At 42.6% G+C, this 22,523-nt stretch overlaps 3 protein-coding genes across 4 annotated transcripts; 1 reads left to right on the forward strand and 2 right to left on the reverse strand.

Moving 5' to 3' along the window:
• Window positions 1–1,074: 1,074 nt before the first annotated feature.
• On the reverse strand, window positions 1,075–5,663 carry mylpfa (myosin light chain, phosphorylatable, fast skeletal muscle a). Its single transcript, XM_030058897.1, has 7 exons — window positions 5,600–5,663; window positions 4,978–5,076; window positions 3,487–3,562; window positions 3,296–3,400; window positions 3,041–3,119; window positions 2,876–2,924; window positions 1,075–1,938 (listed from the first exon to the last, which is right to left on the reverse strand). The coding sequence occupies exons 1-7, from the start codon at window positions 5,600–5,602 to the stop codon at window positions 1,837–1,839; spliced, it is 513 nt and encodes a 170-aa protein (XP_029914757.1). The 5' UTR covers window positions 5,603–5,663; the 3' UTR covers window positions 1,075–1,836.
• A 4,441-nt stretch (window positions 5,664–10,104) lies between these two features.
• Window positions 10,105–12,215, reverse strand: pheta2 (PH domain containing endocytic trafficking adaptor 2). The gene is made up of 4 exons (XM_030058460.1): window positions 11,898–12,215; window positions 11,401–11,489; window positions 10,984–11,287; window positions 10,105–10,867 (listed from the first exon to the last, which is right to left on the reverse strand). Exons 2-4 carry the CDS (start codon window positions 11,479–11,481, stop codon window positions 10,431–10,433), a joined length of 822 nt encoding a protein of 273 aa, XP_029914320.1. The 5' UTR covers window positions 11,482–11,489; window positions 11,898–12,215; the 3' UTR covers window positions 10,105–10,430.
• Window positions 12,216–13,739: 1,524 nt separating this feature from the next.
• cd2bp2 (CD2 (cytoplasmic tail) binding protein 2) lies at window positions 13,740–19,375 on the forward strand. Of its 2 annotated transcripts, XM_030058817.1 has the most exons (7): window positions 13,740–13,801; window positions 13,944–14,159; window positions 16,024–16,153; window positions 16,387–16,544; window positions 16,633–17,209; window positions 17,309–17,394; window positions 19,076–19,375. In XM_030058817.1, the coding sequence occupies exons 2-7, from the start codon at window positions 14,085–14,087 to the stop codon at window positions 19,184–19,186; spliced, it is 1,137 nt and encodes a 378-aa protein (XP_029914677.1). In that variant the 5' UTR covers window positions 13,740–13,801; window positions 13,944–14,084; the 3' UTR covers window positions 19,187–19,375. The 2 variants fall into 2 exon arrangements, with proteins under 2 accessions (XP_029914677.1, XP_029914676.1); XM_030058816.1 differs by having other exon boundaries at window positions 13,742–14,159.
• Window positions 19,376–22,523: the final 3,148 nt, after the last annotated feature.

Consider the following 22,523-nt stretch of genomic DNA (forward strand, 5'->3'; position numbering starts at 1 on the left):
TGGGTTTAGGTCTGAGATCCTGCTAAAGATATGCACGAAAACGGAAATAAGTCACTATATTTAGGTTATTAAGTACAATTTTGACCTGCATTGGCACTTGTGTTTGAGTTTTTTTTTTTTTTTTTTTTTACTTTTATTGAACCACATTTTAGAGGAGTACCTTTTTCTGCAGTTATTGTCAACGCCTTTGTTAAGGGGGGAAAGGTAATGACAGTTTTAGGACCCACAAAAAGCAAACTCAAATATGCAATATTACAATTACAATTTCCACACTTGTTTTCTGACTAATTTGCCACTTGAGCATTTTATTTGCACCAACTCAGTTCATCACTGTGACCCCTGTTTCATTTAAGGAGGTCTGCGATTATCGTGCAAATAAAAAATAGTCTTGAGAAAAAAGCAAGGCTCTTATTGTTTTAACAAATATTATCACAGGTTTTTTTGTTTTTTTTTTTTGTGAGTGTTTGTTTCTTGCCATAGTTGATATGGAGCCTCAGTGTTGGTGCTACTTTCTCCAAAAGGTAGCTTGGCTGTCGTCTAGCTACTTCACATCAAGAGTAGCTTTTTGCTTGTCAAGCCACAATTTCAGCTTCTCCAACATTTTTTTGGAAAACCACCATAGACTGTATATGACAAGTACTGTGGCCCCCTGTGGCCCCCATGCTGAGTGAATGAGTGAATTATTTCCACATTAGTCCCAGCTCTTTTGAAATGTAGGTTTATTCATTCAGTTCAGATTAAAATTTATATTTATTCAGTTTGGATTGATGGGCTTAGACAACATTATGTGTCTTTGGATGCTGGGTTTTTTTTCCATAATAAAATAATTTTTGCTCCCTGACCCAGTGACTCTTCGTTTAGCGGTTCACAGAGGCATTGCTCGACCTTCCGTGACAACCGAGCTGGTGTTGGTGATATATTTAGTGGGTGTTGGGCCTCAGTCATGCAGCAACATGCACTGACACACGGGGGAAGACTCCACTAGATGTCACTAGAGGTGTATTTGATCGATCCGGGCCTCGCCAGACTCTCTCTCTCTCTTTCCCACAGAGCCACTGAGCAGAGACACTATTGTACAAAAACAAAGAGGTTTTTATTCACAGTTCGTCCCTTTTATTCATTACAGAGGAAGGTGAGGAAGACATCAGAGTGAAATCGAGACACCTTATGGAGGAAAGGAGATCCCAGTGATGAAAAGGAGGAGGAGGAGAAGAGGGAAAGAACTCGAAGACTTGAATGTTTTCTTTCGGCCCTTCCTCTCCTCTCCTTCTCTCTCTCTCCTTTTTTTGAGAAAGAAGCAGCCATCACTTTAAGGAGACAACTTTTTCTCTCTAAACTGACCGTGCTCTCCCTCCTCTCACCGTTTCTACCTAAAAGGGGGACTTCTTCAAAATTTGGAATGAGGTCCCCGTGTTTGTCAGCAGCGCCCCGTCCTCCTCTCAGGAGAACCAAAGGGAGGCAGCGGGACATTTTCACCCGCACCAGCAGCCCAGGTGCTGCAGTAAACCAGGTAGACGGAGATGTGGAGGTGAGAAGACAGAGATCACAAGGAAAGATGACGATGATGGCTGAGAAAAGGTTGTGAGTGGAGGTGATGTCACAAGATCATTTTTATTGAAAACAATCCCAATTCCCCATAAGCACACACAGACACCCCGTGCGTATCGGCCACCTCATGCGTCAGCGTGGCGAGTCTCTGGTTTGAACATGAGTGGCAGAGCGCGTGGGTAACACACAACAGGTAGGTGGGAGGGGGGAAGAGGAGGAGGAGAGGAAGGGCAGGGAAGACAGAATAGCAAAGGGATGCTGTTTTTTTTCTTGTCTTCGAGCTCCTCTTTACTCCTCCTTCTCCTCTCCGTGTGTGATGACGTAGCAGATGTTCTTGTAGTCCACGTTGCCGGCAACATCTGGGGGGAAGGCGGCCCACATGTTCTTGATCTGAGGGAATAAGCGAGGACATGGCAGCGGTGTGGGAAATTATATACAATCGGGATTATATTCGTTAAATGTCCCAAATCAATCAAAATCATCCATGTGTCCCCGGTATGTCACTGGCTCCGGTGCTTCATGCCAAACACTTTAAAACCTTGAGTCTATCTCTGTGTATGAAATGTGTTTTATGCATAAAATATTTGTTTTTTCCATACACTCTGCTGGCTGACGGCATGCACTCCTAGCCACCAGCATTTTATTAAAAGTGAGAAAATGTGAATTTGTTGCAGCTCCAAAGCAAAACGGTAAATCATTTTAAACATGCACAGAGGGTCACTTTTAAATGAGGACCATTAGACTCATCTGGCAAAAAATATAGGATAAAAACAAATTTTGATGGTTCTCTGTTTAATAGTCTGGCTGCTTGTTCCACATTTTTTGTCATTTGAGTCAAAAAGGTCCTCATCTCAATCAACCCTCTGCAATTCTGCATGCTGCCCCTTTAGATGGTATGCAGCCCAGGTCTGCAGGTTTATTCATGGGAATTGATAAAATTTAAATGAAATGTGACACAAAAATAAGGCAGGTCTCTTAACTACAAGGTGCTGCTTTCCCTGTTTCTATTTGAAATGAACACAGTCTGTGATGAGACACTGTACGGCTGCAAATCACTGCGCAGCGGATGAATACGTGGCTGCTCACCTAAAATAGTTCCAAAAATTAACCTGGCATAAACCTGTATTGATTATATTTTGTTTCCTAAAAAAATGTATGAATCTGCACTCCACTAAAAAACCTTTTATTGCTAAAATGTCTGTCCTTTTACTTTGGATAATGCTCGCATGCGATCACTCAGTATCAAATATGATGAAATCTTCAAATGCATGGATGATTTTGTTGCAAAAATCTTTCTGTATTTTTTTTTACTGGTTTGCCAAATTACCTCCTCCTTGGAGAACCTGTCGCACTGAGTGGTCAGGAGCTCCTCAAGGCTGCAGAAGATGAACAGAGAAAGTTTTTTTTTTTTTTTTTTTGGCCAAATACAAAATGAATCCCATTTGTTTATGCTGTAATCATAAAACACTGTGGAGAATACAAAAGTGCTCACAATTCCTTCTTGATGGATCCAGTACCCTCGGGGTCCAGGACCTTGAAGGCGCTGACAATAACGTCCTCGGGGTCGGCACCTGGAGAGAACAGGGAGGGTTTTCACTAACAACCACTTGGGGAAAAAAATGCACAAAAGCTACAATTTGACCATAACTACACATATAATATATCAAACGGCAATACAACTAAAAAAAAATAAAAAAAAATGAGCAGATTAACAACGAGGAGTGGTGAAAGGAAATGGAACGCCCACCCTTCAGCTTCTCTCCGAACATGGTGAGGAAGACGGTGAAGTTGATGGGGCCGCTGGCCTCCTTGATCATGGCCTCCAGCTCCTCATTCTTCACGTTCAGCTGGCCTGCACCGCACAGAGTTTAGGGTTACACACACATACCTATCACACACTCACACTAACACACACTTTTCCCACTTTGCACAACTCACCCATTGAGGCCAGCACGTCCCTCAGGTCATCTTTGCTGATGATACCGTCTCTGTTCTGGTCAATGATTGTGAAAGCCTAGGGAAAAAAAAAAAAAAATGACAAGATTTTCATTTTTATGAACCAACAAAACCGGAGAGTGTCAGCTTGTCATCAGCAGCACAGATGGCGAGGAGCGCGGGCGCTGCCACGGATCATTCTTGGGACGGACCGGGTGAGGCTTGTTAGCATTTTATGGACTCCTCTGTCAACAGTTTGTCCATTAAAGTGTCAGCTGCTGGGTATTTATGACTCCAGGCTATGTAAACCTTGTATAGGGGATACGGTGCAAGAAAATGGCAATGGAGAGGAAAATTCAAAGACGTCACTTCAGTGGTCCTGGCGGGGTCGGAGGGGACTTAAGGTGGTGGACCTCAGTGTTTTCTTACATGTTAATTTGGGAAAGTATCATTAGCGTCCAGCTGTCTGAGATCTTAACTCCCCCGCCCCCCCTTCCCTCCCTCACGGCCAAGATGAAGCTCTTACGTCCATGAAACTTAAGATAACCTCTTGGACATGATCTTGAACCTGGCCAGCAACTTTCTCTCTCTCGCTCTCTCCCTCTTGCACACACACACACACACACACACACACCCTCCCTTCGGCTACCATCACTCCATCTGCGCAGAGTGCTAAGACCATCCTAATGATTGTGCCACACATTCCCCAAGTGGCACTGCAGAAGTCTGGATCACTTATCGCATGAGGAATGTGCATCCCCTCTATTTGGATCACATCTCCCTTGACAACGCATCGAAATCACAGACACCATCATAATCCAATCTCTCCGCGGCCCGTCCATATAAAATCCCCATTCCCTGACCTTATCACACCCCAGACTGCACAGGGGAGCCATGACTCCCCCTTCTGCTCGACTTCTAGACTTTCACCTGCTCATCGAATCGTTAAGTTCAATTTTAATGCACAGACAGTTGTGTCAGATCTGTAAGAAAAAAAAAACAAGATTCTAGCTTCGTTTCTATTTCTCTCCTTCTTTCTTCCTCATCGCTGTCCTACGCTCAGGCCCAGTTGTCCTCCCTGTCCTTCAATCCATCAGCAAAAGACTTAAGGAGAGTGGCAGCTGGGGGGCCGGTAGGGGGGGTTGGGGGGGGTCAAAGGCGAGCAGACTTTGGAGAGCTTCAGAGGGTGATAGAAATTTCAGAGCTCCTCCTAATGACATTCTCATGCTTATTAAATCTACATGAAGGGAACGGGCAGAGGAGGGGTGCATGAGTCGAACAGCAACTGCTGCGAAAATGGATCCAGCCACGCCAGCGGCTGCTTCACCAAAGTCTAATTTTGGTTATACAGCCTTCAACATAAACAAGAGTTGATTAAACTGAGGCGACACTGGTTTATTATAACTCGCTCTTGGTTTCTCTGTTCACCAAACCCGGCGGCCGTGGGAGTGACAGGCTGCTCGCAGGTGTCAGAGTGTCTCCGGACATCCTCACCTCCTTGTACTCCTGAATCTGGCTCTGCTCAAACATGGAGAACACGTTGGAGGAGCCGCTGTCTCCTGCTGCCTGCCTCCTCTTGGCCTTCTTGGGTGCCTGGGGGACAAAACACACAGGGGAACCCTTTGATGAGCCCGTCCACCCTGACAAAAACTCAGAGTGACAGTAAACAACCTCTAACCCCCAGTGGGAAGCTGTTCATGCTGTGATGCTCTGGTTGATCCTGCAAGTTCGGCTACCAACATGGCATGCATGTGTTTTCATTTCACAGTTTAGACCAAGAAATAAAATTTCCTGCATTCCTTAAATAGCTATAAAAGGTTCCTTTTTCTCCAAGGTAACCCTGCAGATTTTTGAGTCTTACAAATATGTTATGCTCTCACACATAAAGTCATCATTAACCAATAGTATTTACACATTTATACACATGCACCCTGTTGTCTGGATCAGCATGGACAGCAGGTTGCCTATTATCCAAAAACACACATGATCAAGCTATGGCCAATGCCAAAATATATCAAAAAGTGGTGTTAATCTAAAAGGGTCGATTTGATTCAGCTCTCGCTCCGTGGAGATTCCCATCAGCGGAGTGCAGCCGTGTGGGAATGGTGTTACTCACCATTTTGAGACGGTATGTGTGGAGGTTTGATGGTCAAGAAAGAGAGGACTGTGTGAAGCCGCGTTATACGTGGATCCCGGGGGGCTTATATACCCCTCCACCGGCCATTCTAACTTTAGCCACAGCCTCAAGTTTGGATTGGGATAAAACACAGAGAGGGAGAGGGGGAGAGAGAGACAGAGAGAGAGAGAGAGAGGGAGAGAGAGAGAGAGAAGGAAAGGATGGCAAAGGACGAGGTGGTGGCAAAAGGGAAGGAGACAGAATGGGGGGACAAGATATCACCTTACAGGGGGATCAGAAATAGATCCAGGAGTCTTGGAATTAAGTAAACCTGATAGCTGAGGGACCTTGCCATAGGTTTGCAGTCCCACGTGGACTAATATGGACATTGAGGACATTAGATGCTTGTTGGACCACTGGACACAGCCTTGCCACCCTCCCCGCGGTCCGTCTCCATCAGCTCACCCAGAGTCACATCGGCCGCTCTCTGACTTTATTTTTGGTTTGTGATGCCCGCTGCGATATTACAGCCTGAGATACAACCTTCCTATGCGCTCAGCAGCTGATGCGGCCTTTACCCTGTATGTGCATGCGTGGCCTGGCTCTTGTATTTTAAGATAAGGGTTGTGATATAAGGTGATGTTAATGTCAAATTTGAGTTTGTAAGAATGGAAAGTGCTCCAAAATATACCAAACATGTCAAATAGTGTGATAGCACTGCGCCCCCCTTCATCTGCATCTACACATGGGATCAACCCAGCCACCAAAACAAAGTGCGGTTAGATAAGTATTCATTTTCAAATTAAAATATCTCTTCATGCATGGGCGGACAGGGCATAAAAACAAATGCTGATTTTTTTTTGCAGTTGCACAGGATTTATTTACATTTATATTCTTTGTAACAGCTGGGACAGAATAAATTATAAATGTAATTTGAGTTATGATGGCTTGAGAAAGTTGGAAAAAATATCTTTATATATTTGATAGTGAACGAATAAATGCTGATTTGTGAATTAATTCAACTTTATCTGTTTGGTGACTGAAATCTGATGATGGTAATATAGATTTTCATGTCATCATCATCATTGTACCTGTCATCTTTAATTGTACAGAGCAGATTAAAAACAAAACAAAACAGATATCATCAAAATATGAAGATAATACATGATAAAAGACTCATTATAATAAAATGATGGGATGTTAAGGCAACACTTAAAGGTAAGCTTGTTAAAATATGTTTTAACAGGGGATTTAACAGATAATCCAGCTAGAGTCAAATCATTATCATTCATTATGTGCTATCAGATATAGGAGGGCATCATTTTTGTTTTATTTATTCCATTTTTTTTTTTACTGATTAATTTGGAGGAGACTTCCTTTTCCAAAAGTGTCTCATTTCACATTTTTATATTCTCTAATGATCCTCATCCTCAGTCACACTGAGCACTAATCCAACTTTTGATGCAACGTGAATCTCAAGCAGCCTCCTAACGAGCGATGAGAAAGCGGTGGCTATGTGGAAACATGGATTTCTTGTTTCTGTTTTTTTGATATTTCATCCCTCAATGAGGATATCATGTCGCGTTGGCAGCGTTAAATGCACAGCGCCATGCCAGACATGTACAGGCGCTGTTAACCTCTGGCTGCAGGCCTCGTTTCCCACCGGCAGAGAGCTCTGTGTGTAGTGACGGCCTCAGTGATGAAAACGCGTTTCCACCTGTTTCCCCGCTCAGATTGGGAGCCCACCACACCTCACCCTGCCCGATATACCCCCCTCCCCTCCTCCCCCTCATTCCCCCACCCCCACCCCGTCTGTCAAATAAGGGGATTACTTGGCAGGGTGATGGCAGCAGACATTCTCAAGAGAATATAAAAGGGACAGCTGAGGGCGACCAAAATAGCTAAATAAACTTGACAGTCCGCCAACGTGCCAGTCCCTCAAAGCAAAACTCATTTTTTTAATATCCAAATTTACCAGCATCACAACCAAAGATAATCTGTTTTTCATACCCTAAACGGCCTCGTTAATCTCCTCCGTTTGATGAATTTATTTTAGCCCGTGGTCTTGACTGTTTGTGTTTCCACAGATCTTCCCGGCCTGGTGGTTAATGGGCAGGTGAGAAGCTGCGGCTCAGGCGAGGCCTGCGCTCCTCGCAGGTTTCCAGGACGGTCGGTCACTCGGATTAGAGAGACTTTGTGATCTTGGGCCTCCCAGGACGTCCTGAGCCTGTTGCTCGCTGTCAGCCCCCTCTTGCCTTTCCAGTGACCTTTGACCTTTGCTCTTTCGGCTTATCACCACCTTGTATCAGCACCAGTGAATGTGGCATGTGTCACTCTCTTCATGTTATATAGAAGTGTTACCTAAACTCTGTCTTTGTTTGATTTGGACAGATTTCTCATCTCCCTCCTGCAAAAACTTCAATCAGCCACTTTTTTCACAACACATAAATGTTATGTAAAAACCATTCCCAGCTGTGTCAGCATCTGCTTCAGTTTGCTGACTATAAGCTGTCCATATAATCGTAAAATACTGCCTCGCCTCCTGATGTGTTTACATGCTGCTACTTTGGGGGGGGGGGGGGGGGGGGGGGGGGGGGGTGTTAATGTACAGATTTGTATACATTCCAATGGCATTGGGTGCAACGTGACCCATCCCGCCACGCTCCCCCATGTGCCCCCACAGCCATCTATCACATTATAGATGATTGGTATGTGTGTCTGTGCGGTCTGGCATGTGGAGAAGCTCCCAGCCTGACCTACAGAGGGAGAAAACCTGGGGAAGCTGCCGTTTGTAACGCTAGATCGCGTTCTCTGCTGTGTCTGTATGTGTTTGACATGTGTTTGCGTGCAGCTGGATCTGTTTTGATACTTGATACGTTTGGGATGCTTTACGTTGATCGCCATACATTAAATTTGAAGGGCGGGTCGGCTTGCAGCGTTTGCTCTCTGAGGCTGGTGTGGCAGGGCTTGGCTGGCAAAGTGAGCCAGTGACAGGTCTGATGAAGTCCCAAAAAAACACGTTTTACCTCACTGATCACACTGCTGTATATTATTGATATATTAGGTAATTTGTTCAAAAGTGACCTCACATTATTTTTTGCTAAAGTCAATATGACCCAAGTCGACGCATTCATATTTTAGGATACTTTCTAATTTATTCATTTAAATCAATTTGCAGCCAATACCAAATCAGTGAGAAATTGCATGTTGGTGCATGAGAATAACACATAATGTAGAATCACATAAAGCAAAAGAGAGAAATGCAACAAATATATAAGATGCAGGTTCGTCATTTAACTTCCAGAAGTAAATACTGCTCTTTCCTTCTTTCTTGAAAAAATCTTCATCCCATGTCAGCCTTTTCTCTTTTTGCTGTTTGTTAAACTAACATAACGCAGCAGCAGTCAGCGCAGCACCAAGCCTGCTGGGTCCTTCTTTACTTCCAACTGATTCTTTATTTTGATTTATCATTAATCATTAATTTACCAATTCATCATAGAAACCTCTTATTTTGATAATAACTGGATGCAAATATTTCAATTTTTAAAAAAAAAAAAATTAATAATATGTTTTTTCATGAGATGTGCTCGTGGGCCGGATTTGGCCCCCGGGCCATATCTTGGTCACCTCTGGTCCAGTTCGATGAGTGGCTAATTCAGTTAAAGAGACTTGCATGTGTTAATAATCCCAAATTAACAGATTGGTCCTTGGTTCCCCAGCTGTAATCTCTAGGCTCCCACACACTTTTCATCAGTCAGTGTGTTCCTGCGGACTAACTCGCTCACTCTGGCCCCGTCTCAGTCAGTGTGTTGCTGCAGCTACAGCGCCCTCTGCTGTTTACTGTCTCACTGTGGTTCAGACCCGGGGTGGGCAACGTCAGGCTTGTCTTTTACATTTACCACGGCTCAGTTAAATATCCTGGAAAACATGAAGAGATTAATTTATATTCATTACTTTAAATATTAATAGCAAAACTGAAAATTCACCATGTGAGTAAACTTTTTGTCCAACACATCAAACTGCCCATACAGTGTGCTGTAGGCTCGGCTCAGTGACAGTAAGATCAGTTCTGTTTTTATATATGTTTTCTTTTCTTGTCTTTTTTTTTTTTTTTTCTTTAAGTTTGGCATGTGGCCCACACGTATTTGGATGAATATTTATTATGACCCAGCCCTGTGATGCTTCTTGGAACCAAAGTTTCCCTTCAGAGAAAGGGGATATGAGAGCAAATGAACAGATGTGCTGCGTAAATATAGTATAATATCAGAAATATAATGAGTGTTGTGGTGGTTTGTGTTTTATGGTCTACGCCTTGTTTTATGCTGTGTGTGTGTGTCTGTGTGTGTATGCTTGTATTTTTAGATGTACATCTCATTTGCAAAATTATAAATACATATATAAATAAAATACATACAGATTTTGGAGCTGTCTCCATAGTTCATTTTTAAATTGTGTATTATGAAACATTTTAGTCAGCTGAGTGATTTTAATGTTTTTTTGTTTCGTTTTTTACATGCAATCAAAAATATGCATTTTGCTTTATTAAATTCTGCATTATAAAGCCATTTCACACCAAATATGAATTTAGTGGTGATTATACCACATGGACTGTATGTAAAGCCTCTTTGGCTCTGACAAAAATACACCTGCTGTGAAATAAATCAACATAAAACTGATCTAAACTAATCATACGACATGGAAGCAAGTTGTAGACACACATTTACAAATATCTGTGTCTTACATTCTTACATAAATGAATACAGAGAGGAGCCACGTGAGAGTCCTTTTTTTTTTTTTTTTTTAATCTATTTCAGTTTCATAGACCTTCACTTCATCCAAGGTCTATGAGATCTTTATTGCGGTGCTCCTCCTGCGCCTGTCGACTCCTCAGCCACTCGTCCCTCACCTGCTTCACCTCCTGCCCGTAATAATCATGCAGTTTGCTGAACTCCTCCAGTGGATCCAAACCCACCAGAGGCCATTCTCCATAAAGAGGTGCCGGTCCATTAATTGGAGTGACATGAGCATTTCTCTTGGGCCACAGCTTGGGAGACTTCTTATTAACCACTTTAGTGGGTATGGAAGGTGCGTGCAAAGCGTAGCTGGCGCTGAAGGCTCGTCCCTCTCGGCCCGCAGGCCTGAGCTCCTGTGTGGGGAGCAGGGCGCCGGGGTGCAGCAGGGTCAGCGACTGACTGTGGCCCTTCCCAGGCTGAGCGCTGGCAGAGGAGCCTGGACGAGATTCACCAGAGCTTTGCTGTTGTTTAGCCTCTGCAGACACAAAGCAGAAAGTTAATAAAGGCATAGTTCCTGTAAAAAAAAAAAGAAAGAAAGAAAAAAAAAAGAAAACAGCATGCTGACAAAACACAAAAGGCCACAACAGTCACCTTCATACTGCTTTCCCAAGTCTCTGACCAGCAGGGAGAGGTAACAGTGGCTGGCTGACAGCAGGGCTTTCACCCAGCTCTCTTGAGTCTGCCGGTCCTCGGCTGCAAACCTGTAGGTTTTGAGTCCGGGCCCTTGAAACACCAGGGAAAAGGTGAACTGTCCGTCAAACTCAGAGCTCCGGACCGCACATCCCTCCAGCACGATGACGCCCAGGAGGTGGCGGTCGGCTGGGCGCTCCTGGTAGAACAGCAGGTTCGCCTTCAGGACAAACCAGCGCCGCTGGTAGGAGGCGTTCCGCTCTTTCTGTGAAGACACACGGCCAAGTAAAGCCAGTCAGCAACTCACTGCATCTGTTTTAAAGTAAAAAGAACAGATCCAGTACATTCTTGCTGCCTGTATTTCATGTTTCCCCAAACCTTTTTGTAGAGATATCCCTCTTTATCCACAGGGGAGGTGCACGACAGGTAATGGGTTAAAATCTTCTCGTGGAGCTTCATTACGAGAACTGAAGAAGAAAAGTGGTTTCAAATTGTGGAAGGCATCCAGAGTGGAAGTGACACGCACAGTGCAACAAAGACAAAAAAAAAAAGAACTAAATGTCAAGGACTTTCTTCAACAAAACATTCATACAAATCCCCCCCGAAAACTCCCTGAATATTAAACAATCACTCCTCAAACAGCAACAGTAGGTGACCATTTGAATTTAGCACATATGTAACCTATTTATCTGAGCAATAATCTCTGTGCACAATGTCTGACAGCTCAAGGACAAACAGGTAAATTCATTTCAAGCCATAAACATCAAAAGGTAACCATGGCAGTCAGCAGTGATCCGTTCCAGGAGTTTATACTGTAAAACAACGGCTGATATATTTTCAGTGTCTGGGTTTGGAGAAGAGTGAGTCAGACCTACCTCTGCCAGTGCTGAATCACTCACAGGGTCATCCTACTCATCCACAGGAACAGGCTTTACATTATTTACATGTGCAGATAAACGTTCCTCTGCTCCTCGTCACTCTTATGTGTTGTGGTTCCCCCGGTTGGGATCCATCTCGATCGAGACAATGTTTAAATCTAAAGTTTCAGGTTACTACCACCGGTCCTCCCTCGGGTACTAGAGGACGAGTGTTGAAATATAAATAACTCGACCCACTTCCTGGTAACAAAATCCTGACACATTATATTCTCTCTGCTCTACGCATGAGTCCACCTCGTGCTGATGGGTCAGACGCAGCCGAATCAAACCGTCTGCACCTGGAAACAAGAGACGGTACAAGTTGAAGCAGCGTCTGGTGCTTCCTGCTTCTCTGTGTGTCTCTCTGTCTCACTTCCACATTCTGCACGGTGTGTGTCCGTTTTCTGACATGCAAACCATCTTTATGTTAATGTCGATACATAAAAAACAGTCTGGCTGACACTCAGGGGAGACGTGCACGGCATCTTTAATATCTGGTGGTGTGTGTTGCATCATCAGAGGCCTTGGATCCTCTTTTCTGTGCCACACACACGGCTCCACACACATCCCCAATAAGCGCATCATTTTGCTTTTTTTTCTTTCTTTTTAAGTAATGAAGTGTTTTATTCCAGTTTGCGTTTGCTTTATGGGGAGAAGACAAAGCTCTTGAGGATAGCCCTCCACACCTCCCTGCCTTTTCTTTCAAGAGTCACTTTTTCTTTTCAATCCTAGTTTACTCTCAGATGTTTAACTGATTTTGTCAAAACTGATTTCAAGTGCAGCTTTTCCTTCAGATTAAAGGACCTGCAACATAACACTGTTGGACTTTGTCTTCCCTGCATGCAGTGTATTTATTTGAAACTTTGATCGTGTAATCCTGACACTCTCTGTCTAATTTTTCTACTGCAACCAAACAATAAATGTTTTTTTTAGTCTTCACTTGTAACATCTGCCTGTCTTATGCTGCCCTTTTGACCTAATTCTCTCTATAAATGTAATTTGAGTTGTGTATTGCACCAGAAAGCTGGGGGAAAAAAATCTTTTGTTTTGTGAGCCATGGCTTTCAACAATATTTTATTGATTTTTTAATTAATAAATATTGATTCATCAATGAATTCATCAAACTTTATCAGTGTAATAACTAAAATCTGATGATAATTATAACAGTAATAACAATAATCAACACTGTCATCGTCAAAATTCATGTGTTATCACCATTGTTTCTGTTATATCTAATTGTGCGGAACTAATAAATAATAATTAAAAAACAAACAAACAAACACAAACAAACACAAAAGAAAAACATTACATCATAAAATAAGACAGAAATTCAAAGTAAAACCCTCATTATAATGATAATGTATTTTTTTTTTTTTATCTCAACGTGTTTTACCTAATAAAATACAATGGAATGAAATGAAATGAAATAAAATAAAATAAAAGGAGGCCCAAGTGCTGTAGTACTACATAGCACAGAAAGAAAAATAGAAAGAACAAATGATAAATAAATAATATTTAAAAAAAAAAAAAAAAAAAAAGTAAAACGTGAGTGCCAGTGGGTTCAATTTTAGAAAATATTAAGATATTATAACAAAAAAAAAAAAAAAAAAAAAGTGTTTAACTATGTTTGAAGTGTCACCACTAACCCAAGAACTCAAAAATATTCTTGTTGCAGGTCATATTATCTTTGAACTCTTGACTTAAAAGTATTTTGTAAACTTTCTTGTTTTAATTATTATTATTATATATATATTTTTTTTAAAGAAATATGGGCGAAAACCGACATGGCGTCACTTCCTGTTTAAACCGGATCCGGATCCGCGGTAAAACGAACGTCGCTTGAAAATACAAATATCGCTCAGGTCAGCCCACACTTGTGCTTCTACTGCTCTCTATTAGCTCTATCTGTCTATATTCACTCCGGTGAGTCATAAGGATAAAAATATCTACGCAGTTCGCTCACTTGATGCTCATCTCATGTTTGTTTACCCGCCGTGGTGAAAGCCTGTGTGCTGCTGTCGGCTAACGTTAGCCCGCTAGCTAACAGCCCGGCGGCGCGGCGCGGTTTGAGCTGCTGCCGAGAAAAACTTTACGTCAAAGTGCAGATCCGGAACCAACCAGGAGCGTCCGGCGGCCTCCGGCAGCATGTCCAAAAGGAAAGTCACGTTTGAGGACGACAACGGGGAGTTTGATCTGGAAGACGATCTGCCCAACAAAAAGGTACAGTCCGCTTCACCTGCGGCGCACACACACTGCACGCACACACACACACACACACACACACACACACTGCTCACATCAGAGAGCCTGCACACACGCGCACTGCACACACACTGCTCACATCAGAGAGCCTGCACACACTGTACACACTGCACACACACTGCTCACATCAGCGAGCCTGCACACACTGCTCACACATGCACTGCTCACACTGCACACACACTGCTCACATCAGACAGCCTGCACACACACGCACTGCTCACACTGCACACACACTGCTCACATCAGAGAACCTGCACACACACTGCACACACTGCTCACATCAGAGAGCCTGCACACACACTGCTCTCACATTGATCACACACTGCTCACACACTGCTCACACACTGCTCACACTGTACACACTGCTCACATCAGAGAGCCTGCACACACACACTGCACACACACTGCTCTCACATTGATCACACACTGCACACACTGTACACACACTGCTCACATCAGAGAGCCTTCACACACTGCTCACACACTGCACACACACACTGCTCACACACTGCTCTCACACTGCTCACACACTGTTCACACTGCTCACATTGTTCAGTGATCCCCTTGAATACTCCAGACTTACATTTATCACACACTGCTCACTCTGCTCACTCTGCACACCATGACCCCACTAGGACATACATTCATATTTAACCTGCGATGAAAAAAAAACTCACCTGTGCTGTTCTTGGCAGCTTCTCTCCCAGGTGTGTATGTGTCACACTCGTGTTGAGGCTTGTAAACACCTTCACTGCGTTCAGTCACACACTGGATACCCGAGTCTTCCTCATGAAGACAAGCCTCAGGGCTCAGAGCTGGGACCATACACTTATCTCCTGATTCCATACCGTCATGATGCCCGAGTGCTCAAGTTTCATGAGGCTGTGATTATCCTAGAGGTCACTATAGGTCATTTTATACCGTTTCTAGTTTCTAGTATAGGCTAATACCAATATCTTTACTTTAACTGATTCAGTAATATAAAAAATCGATTTAAAAGAACATTAAAATCATAATAAGTTTCAAAGTCTTTTTTTTTTTTTTAGCTAATTGTGGTACTGTCTTTTCTCATTTCATCTCTTTGTTGTTGTTTTTCCTTTTCTTTGCTTTTGTAACTGACTGTCATGGTAAATGATCGCAGCCCCTCGGTGATCTCGAGGTATAAATAAAGGTTGAATAAATGAATTCACCACGGTGTCTGCGGGTCCTTAAATTCTTTAAGTCTTAAATTCAATCTTATGATAAATGTTAGGCCTTAAAAAGTAATTTCATAGTTTTTAATTTGAGTTTATGAGGTCTTGATTTCAACACTAAATTCATTTTACCCATTTTTTTATTTATTTATTTATTTTTTTCAGCTGAGTCAAGTTCTCCTGCATCAGATCCATATTTCCGATGTTTTAAAACTGAACTATTATACTGACCTGCTGAGAAAATGACCCGAATGAATTGATCCCTACCTGTTATACTGACTGAACTCACCTGTCTCAAATTCTGTGGCCAAACAAAGTCATGGTTAGATTTAGCAGCCATATGGTTTAATTAATAACTGTATTCCTGCCTGATCTCTGCATTGGACCTGATATATAGAACTTACCATTAAACTTCTCCGCAGGACATATTTGAGTAAGAAAAATGTGCTTCTGTGTCTTTAACCTGCAGGTGCCCAGATTCTAGAGTGCAAAGCAAATAAAGCTCTTTAAAAACCTCTGATCTAACTCGATGACATATGTTAAGTTTGCCCGAGTGAAAATGTTTCTCAAATGACTTTAGTAATGTGATGCTGATCATTTTGCTTGTCTTTGTCTTTCTTACGAGTTAGATTTGTGAGGGTGTGAGCGGACCTGGCTCCAGGTTCAAGGGCAAGCATTCCCTTGACAGCGATGAAGAGGATGAGGACGACGACGCGAAAAGCAGCAAATACGACATTCTAGCCAGCGACGATGTGGAGGGTACGGCTTCTTGTCACTTGATTATTTGGACTGTAACTGTTCAAATTCTCAAAGATGCTCTCCAGAGCTTCTAAAAGAAGTTTAAAATCCCCGAGGGAGATCAAGCTGGACAGTCTGAGTTCCTGCTGTTGTGAGGGGGCAGAGTCGAAACTGATCCACAGTTCCCACAGAATTGTGTTATTCTTAAAAATTATTGAGAAGTGTTTTATTTAAGATCATAACTTTGTTCTCAGGCCAAGAGGGAGCAACAATTGACTGTGACGAGGGAATTGCCATCACACCTTTTAACCTGGAGGAGGAGATGCAGGAAGGACATTTTGACTCAGAGGGAAACTATTTCATCAAAAAGGATGAACAGATCCGAGACAACTGGCTTGACAACATCGACTGGGTAATTGGATTTTTGTGATTGTTTTTTTTTTTTCCTGAATGATGTCAGGCTTGTCAAGCTGTGCAGTATTAACATTTGCTCTTTCTAGGTGAAAATTAAAGAGCAGCCCGTGAAACAGAAGAAGAAAGGTCTTGCGGCCAAACGCAGACGCAGAGCAGGCGACGAAGATGAGGCCGAGGAGGAGAAACTGAGAGAGGAGCAGCGGGCAAACAGCGAAAATGAAGACGAGGTGGAGGAGAAGGAGCCCGCCGAGGACCCGCTGGCAAACTACAGCGAGCAGCAGCTGACCGAAGCGGTGGTGGAGCTGCTGCTTCCAGGGGAGACGGTGGCCAAAGGCCTGCGGCGACTCGGAGGCCTCGGAGGGCGAAAGAGGAGCAAGCTGAAGGAAGACGGCGAGGGCAACGAGGAAACCAAGAGGGATGCCGAGAAGCTAGACCGGCTCACAGCTCTAGCTGACAGACTGGTTGGGTGTGGCATGTTTGAGATCTACCAGCAAACCTATGAAAAACTGGCCTATTTGCTGAAGAGCAGGAGTCAGAAGCCGGCCAAGAAAAAACCTGGTGGTGGTGATAATGACGAAGAAGATGAACTTGATATGTTTGCGGAAAAATTTGATCACAGCCATGATGACAAAACCAAGGACGAGGAAGAAGAAGACACAAGAGGTTACTCACTGTTATCTGTATTCCTGATTTGTGTTTGCTCGTAACATCACAACCAATTTTTTTTTTTTTTGTGTTTCATCGTGTTTTGTCTCTCCTCAGTGAATGATGAAGTGATGTGGGAGTACAAATGGGAGAATGTGGCTGACTCTGAGCTCTACGGCCCCTTCAGCAGTCAGCAGATGCAGGTACGATCTGAGGCAGCTCTGTTTCACACTGATATGCTTTCTCTCCTGTTGGGCCACACCAGTGAGTCTGCATGTTTACTGAAATATCTGCAAAATGTCTATGCTTCATTTTTCTGCTGATTTTTTTCCCCCCCAGACAGGCAGTTGTATTTTAGAACTCCAATATCGCTCTTCCATTGGTTTCCTTCCTTACAAGACAATATGAAAATTTACTTTCAGAGGCTTGAGACTTTCTTCACACCAGTACTTTATCACTGTAATAACAATCTCAGAGCCCATCTGCTATTGTCTGATGACGATTTAGCCTCAGGGGATTACGGACAGTTGTTGTTTTTGGTTTTCCGGTGTAGTTAGAAACTGTTTTTTTGCTTCTTTTATTGCAGAAGTTGAATGTTTTTCTTTCTTTTCAGGACTTTTTGCAGGTGTTTTAGTTTGAGATGCCTTTTCAGCCAATGCTTTCGCTCCACACACAGCTGCTTACCTTTATAAATCCACTCAGATTACAAACAGCAGCTACTTGGACTACAATGCAAATGGAAACTAGAGCTCTTCCAATACCAAAATCTTGTGCCTTTCCTGCAGATTATGTATATATATCATGTAGTAAATCGGCCAAACATTGAAAATCACTGGTATAGTCCTTTTTTAAAGACCACAGAAACATAAATCACATCTTGCTTGGTTACATGTGACAGCTAAATGAGTGAGATTTGTGATTTGAAGGGTGAAAACTGCAGCAGCTGATTTCAGTGTTGAAGGATTTGGAGTTTAAAAAAAAAAAAAAAAGTAATGAAGTATTACTGCCATCGATGAGATTTTGTTCCCAGGCTTGTGTTTTTTTGGGTGCAATACAGCTTACCCAAGTTATCAAGAACTCAGTAGTTATGATCCAGCCGAAGAGCAGTTCTTTGATGTGATATTTCATTTAGAGATTTGCATTTTTGGTAGATAGCATACTCTGCCGAAAAAGTTAATGATCAGTCATCCATTTCTGTTTGTCACTTTGTTTTTAAAAACATCATTCTTGAAATTGTTCTTTCAATACTCACAATGAAGGTGCAGCAGATCACACTGATATTTCCAGGAATTTGAAGTAATGTTGGCAGATTGCAGTTTGTAGTATTGGGACCTTTGAAACAAGGCTGGATGCTACTGATCCAAAGGGCACTTTATGTCGGAAGAAGACTGCTTTTTATCATGTATATTAATTACCATTGCTAATAAACTCTAACAGCTTTTGCATCAGATATTTGACCAATAGAAACACTGAGGTAAACAGACTCCCTCGCTCATGTGAAGCCACTCTTTTTGGGGTTCACGAAGCTAAACTGTAATAAACATGTCGCCCAAGTTATTTCTGTGAAGGAATTACTGAAATAAGGCTTCTGTAAGGAAACTAATCTTGGTCCTATGTTGATGTTATTGAATTGAATTTTGTTGTCTTTTGTGGACAGTTTGTAGAAATCGCTATCATTTTCTAGGCTTCTGGACAAAGTGTGTGTACTGTGCAACAGGCTGGATAAAGACTGGCATCTTGTGGAAGTAACTGGATCAGTGAAACAAGCAGAACAACGCCAACAGTCTGCAGAGATGTCGCTGCATCTCTCTTGGCTGTGTTGTTGCCGTCCCTCTGACTTCAGTCCGGTCAGGTGGGCTTTAATCCTCTTCTCTGTTTTTCCAGAACTGGGTGGACGAAGGCTACTTCAAGGACGGGGTTTACTGCAGGAGGGTGGATCAGGAAGGCGCTCCCTTCTACAACTCCAGGAGACTGGACTTTGAGCTCTATACGTGATTTACGAGCGGCATCAAATGGATGATGACCGTCACGATCTCTGTCATCGTTCATTTTCTCTCTCTCTCCTTCTGTCCCCCCTGTTAAGTCTGTCCTCCTCCTCCTCCATGTCAAGTGCTTTGATCTCAAAACAGAAGCTTTGTTTTCTGTATATTGTTTTTAAATAAATTACTCATTTGTGCTCTGTCACTCAGATTTTTTTTCCTGATGGTGAAAACACATTTGTGCCTCCAGCCGGGGTTCATTATCCTTCTCATCGGATGCTGATTTGATTCTGAACCTGCAAGGAAGCTGCAGGAAAACTTAGAATTTAAAAACAAACTCAAACTATTGCACTAATACTGACAGAAATTTATTTTGGCCAGCCCATGCATCAGTACAGTTCTCTTCTGCAAAATTGGCTTACAGCGTCATCAGCTGAGTGTTGGACCACTTCCTGCAAAGTGCTTCAAGTATTTACCGACAGAATAATGGCAATAATCTAGATTATCTTGTGCATATTCTCAGTAGATTAGTGTCAACTCCCGTGAACATCCACGTTGCTCTATAGAATAACAGAGAATTAGGTCAAATAGTGAAATACATGAAACAGATGTACACTATGGCTTGCAATGTGAATATGTAGTCATTTCAGTTTGAAATACAGATTTTATTTTATTTATTTATTTCATTCTCAAGTTGTAAACCAAGCAAACCGATGTGCTGTAATTGATGTAATGTTGACTACGTGGCCAATGGTGATTCTAGTTGGATATTTAGAGCAAAATAATCAATCAATGATTCTTTTCGCCTAAAATTCCTTTATGATCAATGGACACAATCATAGAATATAATCAAAAGAAGTGTAGTATATATAAAGTAACATATATATTATGTAATACGAGGGAGAAAAGTAAGAAGGAGAGCTTTTTGAGGAGCAGCATGGACTGGTGACTTATTTTAAATAAGTCAGTTCAAAGAGCTTCTTTAAGCAATATTAATTTATTTTCCTAATGTGTCTTATGAGGTAATTTCATGAGGTACTGGTTAACAGAGGCAACTTTGTCTTTAAAGTGCAATTTTGACCAGTCAGAAATGTTTTGTAAATTTCTTTGTGCGACATCGTGACTTGAAATATGTCGACAAGTGAAAACAGAATTTTGATGGGTTTGCCATATAATTACAATAATCGTACTATGATTGTTCTATTGATCACCAATTAGTTGCATTACGATAAGTCTTTGTTTCTTTTTGACCAATCAGAATATGTTAAATTACCCAGTATATTTAAATAGATGTACAGTTTTAATTTGACTGGTCAAAATGCAATTGTGACAGCTCTACAGTATTTCATAAAGTGCTTATTGTTTCATACTGACCAGTTTTAATTACATTTTATCAAGTGAAAGCAGAATTTTGACTGTAAAGTTGGAATGAAACGTCAAATTGGCCTGACACACAATCCCACTCATAGTTGCATTTTGACAACTCACTTTTTTAACTTTTATGAATAATATAGAATACAGTACAACTTATAGTGTTTGCGAATTAAAATACAAGGATACAAGATACAAGGATACAAGGAAGTTTATTGGTCATTATACAACAGGTTGAATAATGAAATTAAAGTGTGGTTCCCTCTTAATTGATTAATTGATTGTATAGAAAATAAAATTATTAAACATGGAGGAGTGCAGATGGTGCATTAAGTAGTCTCACAGCCTGAGGGAAGAAGCTGCTCTGTAGTCTGGTGGTACGGCAGTGAATACTTCTGTATCTTTTGCCTGACGGCAGCAGGGTGAACAGACTGTGGCTGGGGCGGGTGTTGTCTTTAAGGGTCCTTTTGGCTCTGTGCAGGCACCTCACCTCCCCAATATAATGCTTGGTAGGTGGGTACCAATGATGTTTTGGGCAGTTTTAACCAGTTTTAACCAGTTTCTCAAAGCACTTCATCAGGATGGGGGTGAGTGCCACAGGGCGGTAGTCATTTAGATCAGACACTGCAGACTTTTTAGGCACAGGGATGATGGTGGCTGTCTTGAAGCAGGTGGGAACAGTCTCCTGTGACAGCAATATGTTGAAAATGTCAGTAATGACATCTACTAGCTGGTTGGCACATTTTTTTAGTACACGGCCAGGGATGTTGTCAGGCCCAGCATCTTTACTCATATTCGCTTTCAGCAGGACTTTCCTCACATCCACTGTGGATACTGACAGTGGCCGGTCCTCTGGAGGCGGAGTAAACTTTACAGCTGACTCTCTGTTGAGGAGATCAAAGCGAGCATAAAATGTGTTTAGCTCGTCTGGTAACGTGGCCTCACACATGATGGGTGCGCTCCTGCTTTCGTAGCCTGTAACACTTTTGACCGCCTGCCACAAGTCTTTGCTGTTGTTGGTGTTGAGGTCTCTCTCCAGTCTCTGCTGATGCCTTCGCTTTGCCTCCTTGATGCCTGCTTTCAGTTTTGCTCTGGCAGTGTTGTAGGCTTCTTTGTCACCTGACTTAAAGGCAGCTCTTTTGGCTCTAAATAGAGCTCTCACCTCTCCATTCATCCAGGCCTTCTCATTAGGGAATGATTTAACTGTCCTTATTTTTACCACATCATCAGCACATTTACTGATGTATGATGTCACTGATGACGTGTATTCTTCAAGGTCAATTTGGCTCTCCTGGGTAGCAGCATCTTTGAACATCTGCCAGTCTGTGCATTCAAAACAGTCCTGTAGAGCTGCTGTAGCTTCATCTGTCCACACTTTAACTGTTTTTACAGTTGGTTTGACCCTTTTTGTCAGCTGGATGTAGGTAGGCAGGAGAAGCAGGGAGATGTGGTCTGACTGGCCAAAATGAGGACGAGAGAGGGCTCTGTAGCTGCCAGGAACATTGGTGTAGACATGCTCCAGTGTGTTGTTTCCTCCGGTGGAGATGTGGACGTGCTGGTGGAATCTTGGCAGAACAGTTCTGAGGTCTGTTTGATTAAAATCCCCAGCAACAATAATAACAGCATCTGGCTGTTTTGCCATGTGACTGCTGATGACCTCATACAATTCCTGGAGTGCATTTTTTGAATTTGCATCCGGTGGAATGTAAACAGCAGCAACAAACACACTGGTGAATTCTCTAGGCAGGTAATAGGGCCGACATCTCAGCAGCAAAAACTCAATGTCAGGTGAACATTTTCCATGAACTTTGACTGCACCTGTGCACCAAGCATCATTGATGTAAACACAGAGTCCGCCCCCTCTCGTCTTACCTGAGTCTTGTGTTCTGTCGGCCCGGAACAGGCTCCGACCGTCCAGTGCTAAAGCCTCATCCGGTATATTATTATGGAGCCACGTCTCTGTGAGGATGAGAGCACAGCAG

Source organism: Myripristis murdjan, chromosome 8, assembly GCF_902150065.1.
Source record: "Myripristis murdjan chromosome 8, fMyrMur1.1, whole genome shotgun sequence".
Lineage (NCBI taxonomy): Eukaryota > Metazoa > Chordata > Actinopteri > Holocentriformes > Holocentridae > Myripristis > Myripristis murdjan.

Excerpts from the sequence above, each read along its gene's own strand:
- pheta2 (XM_030058460.1), bottom strand. The coding sequence starts at position 11,481 with ATGAAGCTCCACGAGAAGATTTTAACCCATTACCTGTCGTGCACCTCC. Across the intron at positions 11,288-11,400 it reads AGGGATATCTCTACAAAAAG|AAAGAGCGGAACGCCTCCTA; the intron begins GTTTGGGGAAAC and ends GTGTCTTCACAG. Across the intron at positions 10,868-10,983 it reads CTTGGGAAAGCAGTATGAAG|AGGCTAAACAACAGCAAAGC; the intron begins GTGACTGTTGTG and ends TTGTGTCTGCAG.
- cd2bp2 (XM_030058817.1), top strand. The coding sequence starts at position 14,085 with ATGTCCAAAAGGAAAGTCACGTTTGAGGACGACAACGGGGAGTTTGAT. Across the intron at positions 16,154-16,386 it reads AGCCAGCGACGATGTGGAGG|GCCAAGAGGGAGCAACAATT; the intron begins GTACGGCTTCTT and ends CTTTGTTCTCAG. Across the intron at positions 17,395-19,075 it reads TCAGCAGTCAGCAGATGCAG|AACTGGGTGGACGAAGGCTA; the intron begins GTACGATCTGAG and ends CTGTTTTTCCAG.
- mylpfa (XM_030058897.1), bottom strand. Across the intron at positions 3,563-4,977 it reads AGATTCAGGAGTACAAGGAG|GCTTTCACAATCATTGACCA; the intron begins GTGAGGATGTCC and ends TTTTTTCCCTAG. Across the intron at positions 1,939-2,875 it reads ACAGGTTCTCCAAGGAGGAG|ATCAAGAACATGTGGGCCGC; the intron begins GTAATTTGGCAA and ends TTATTCCCTCAG.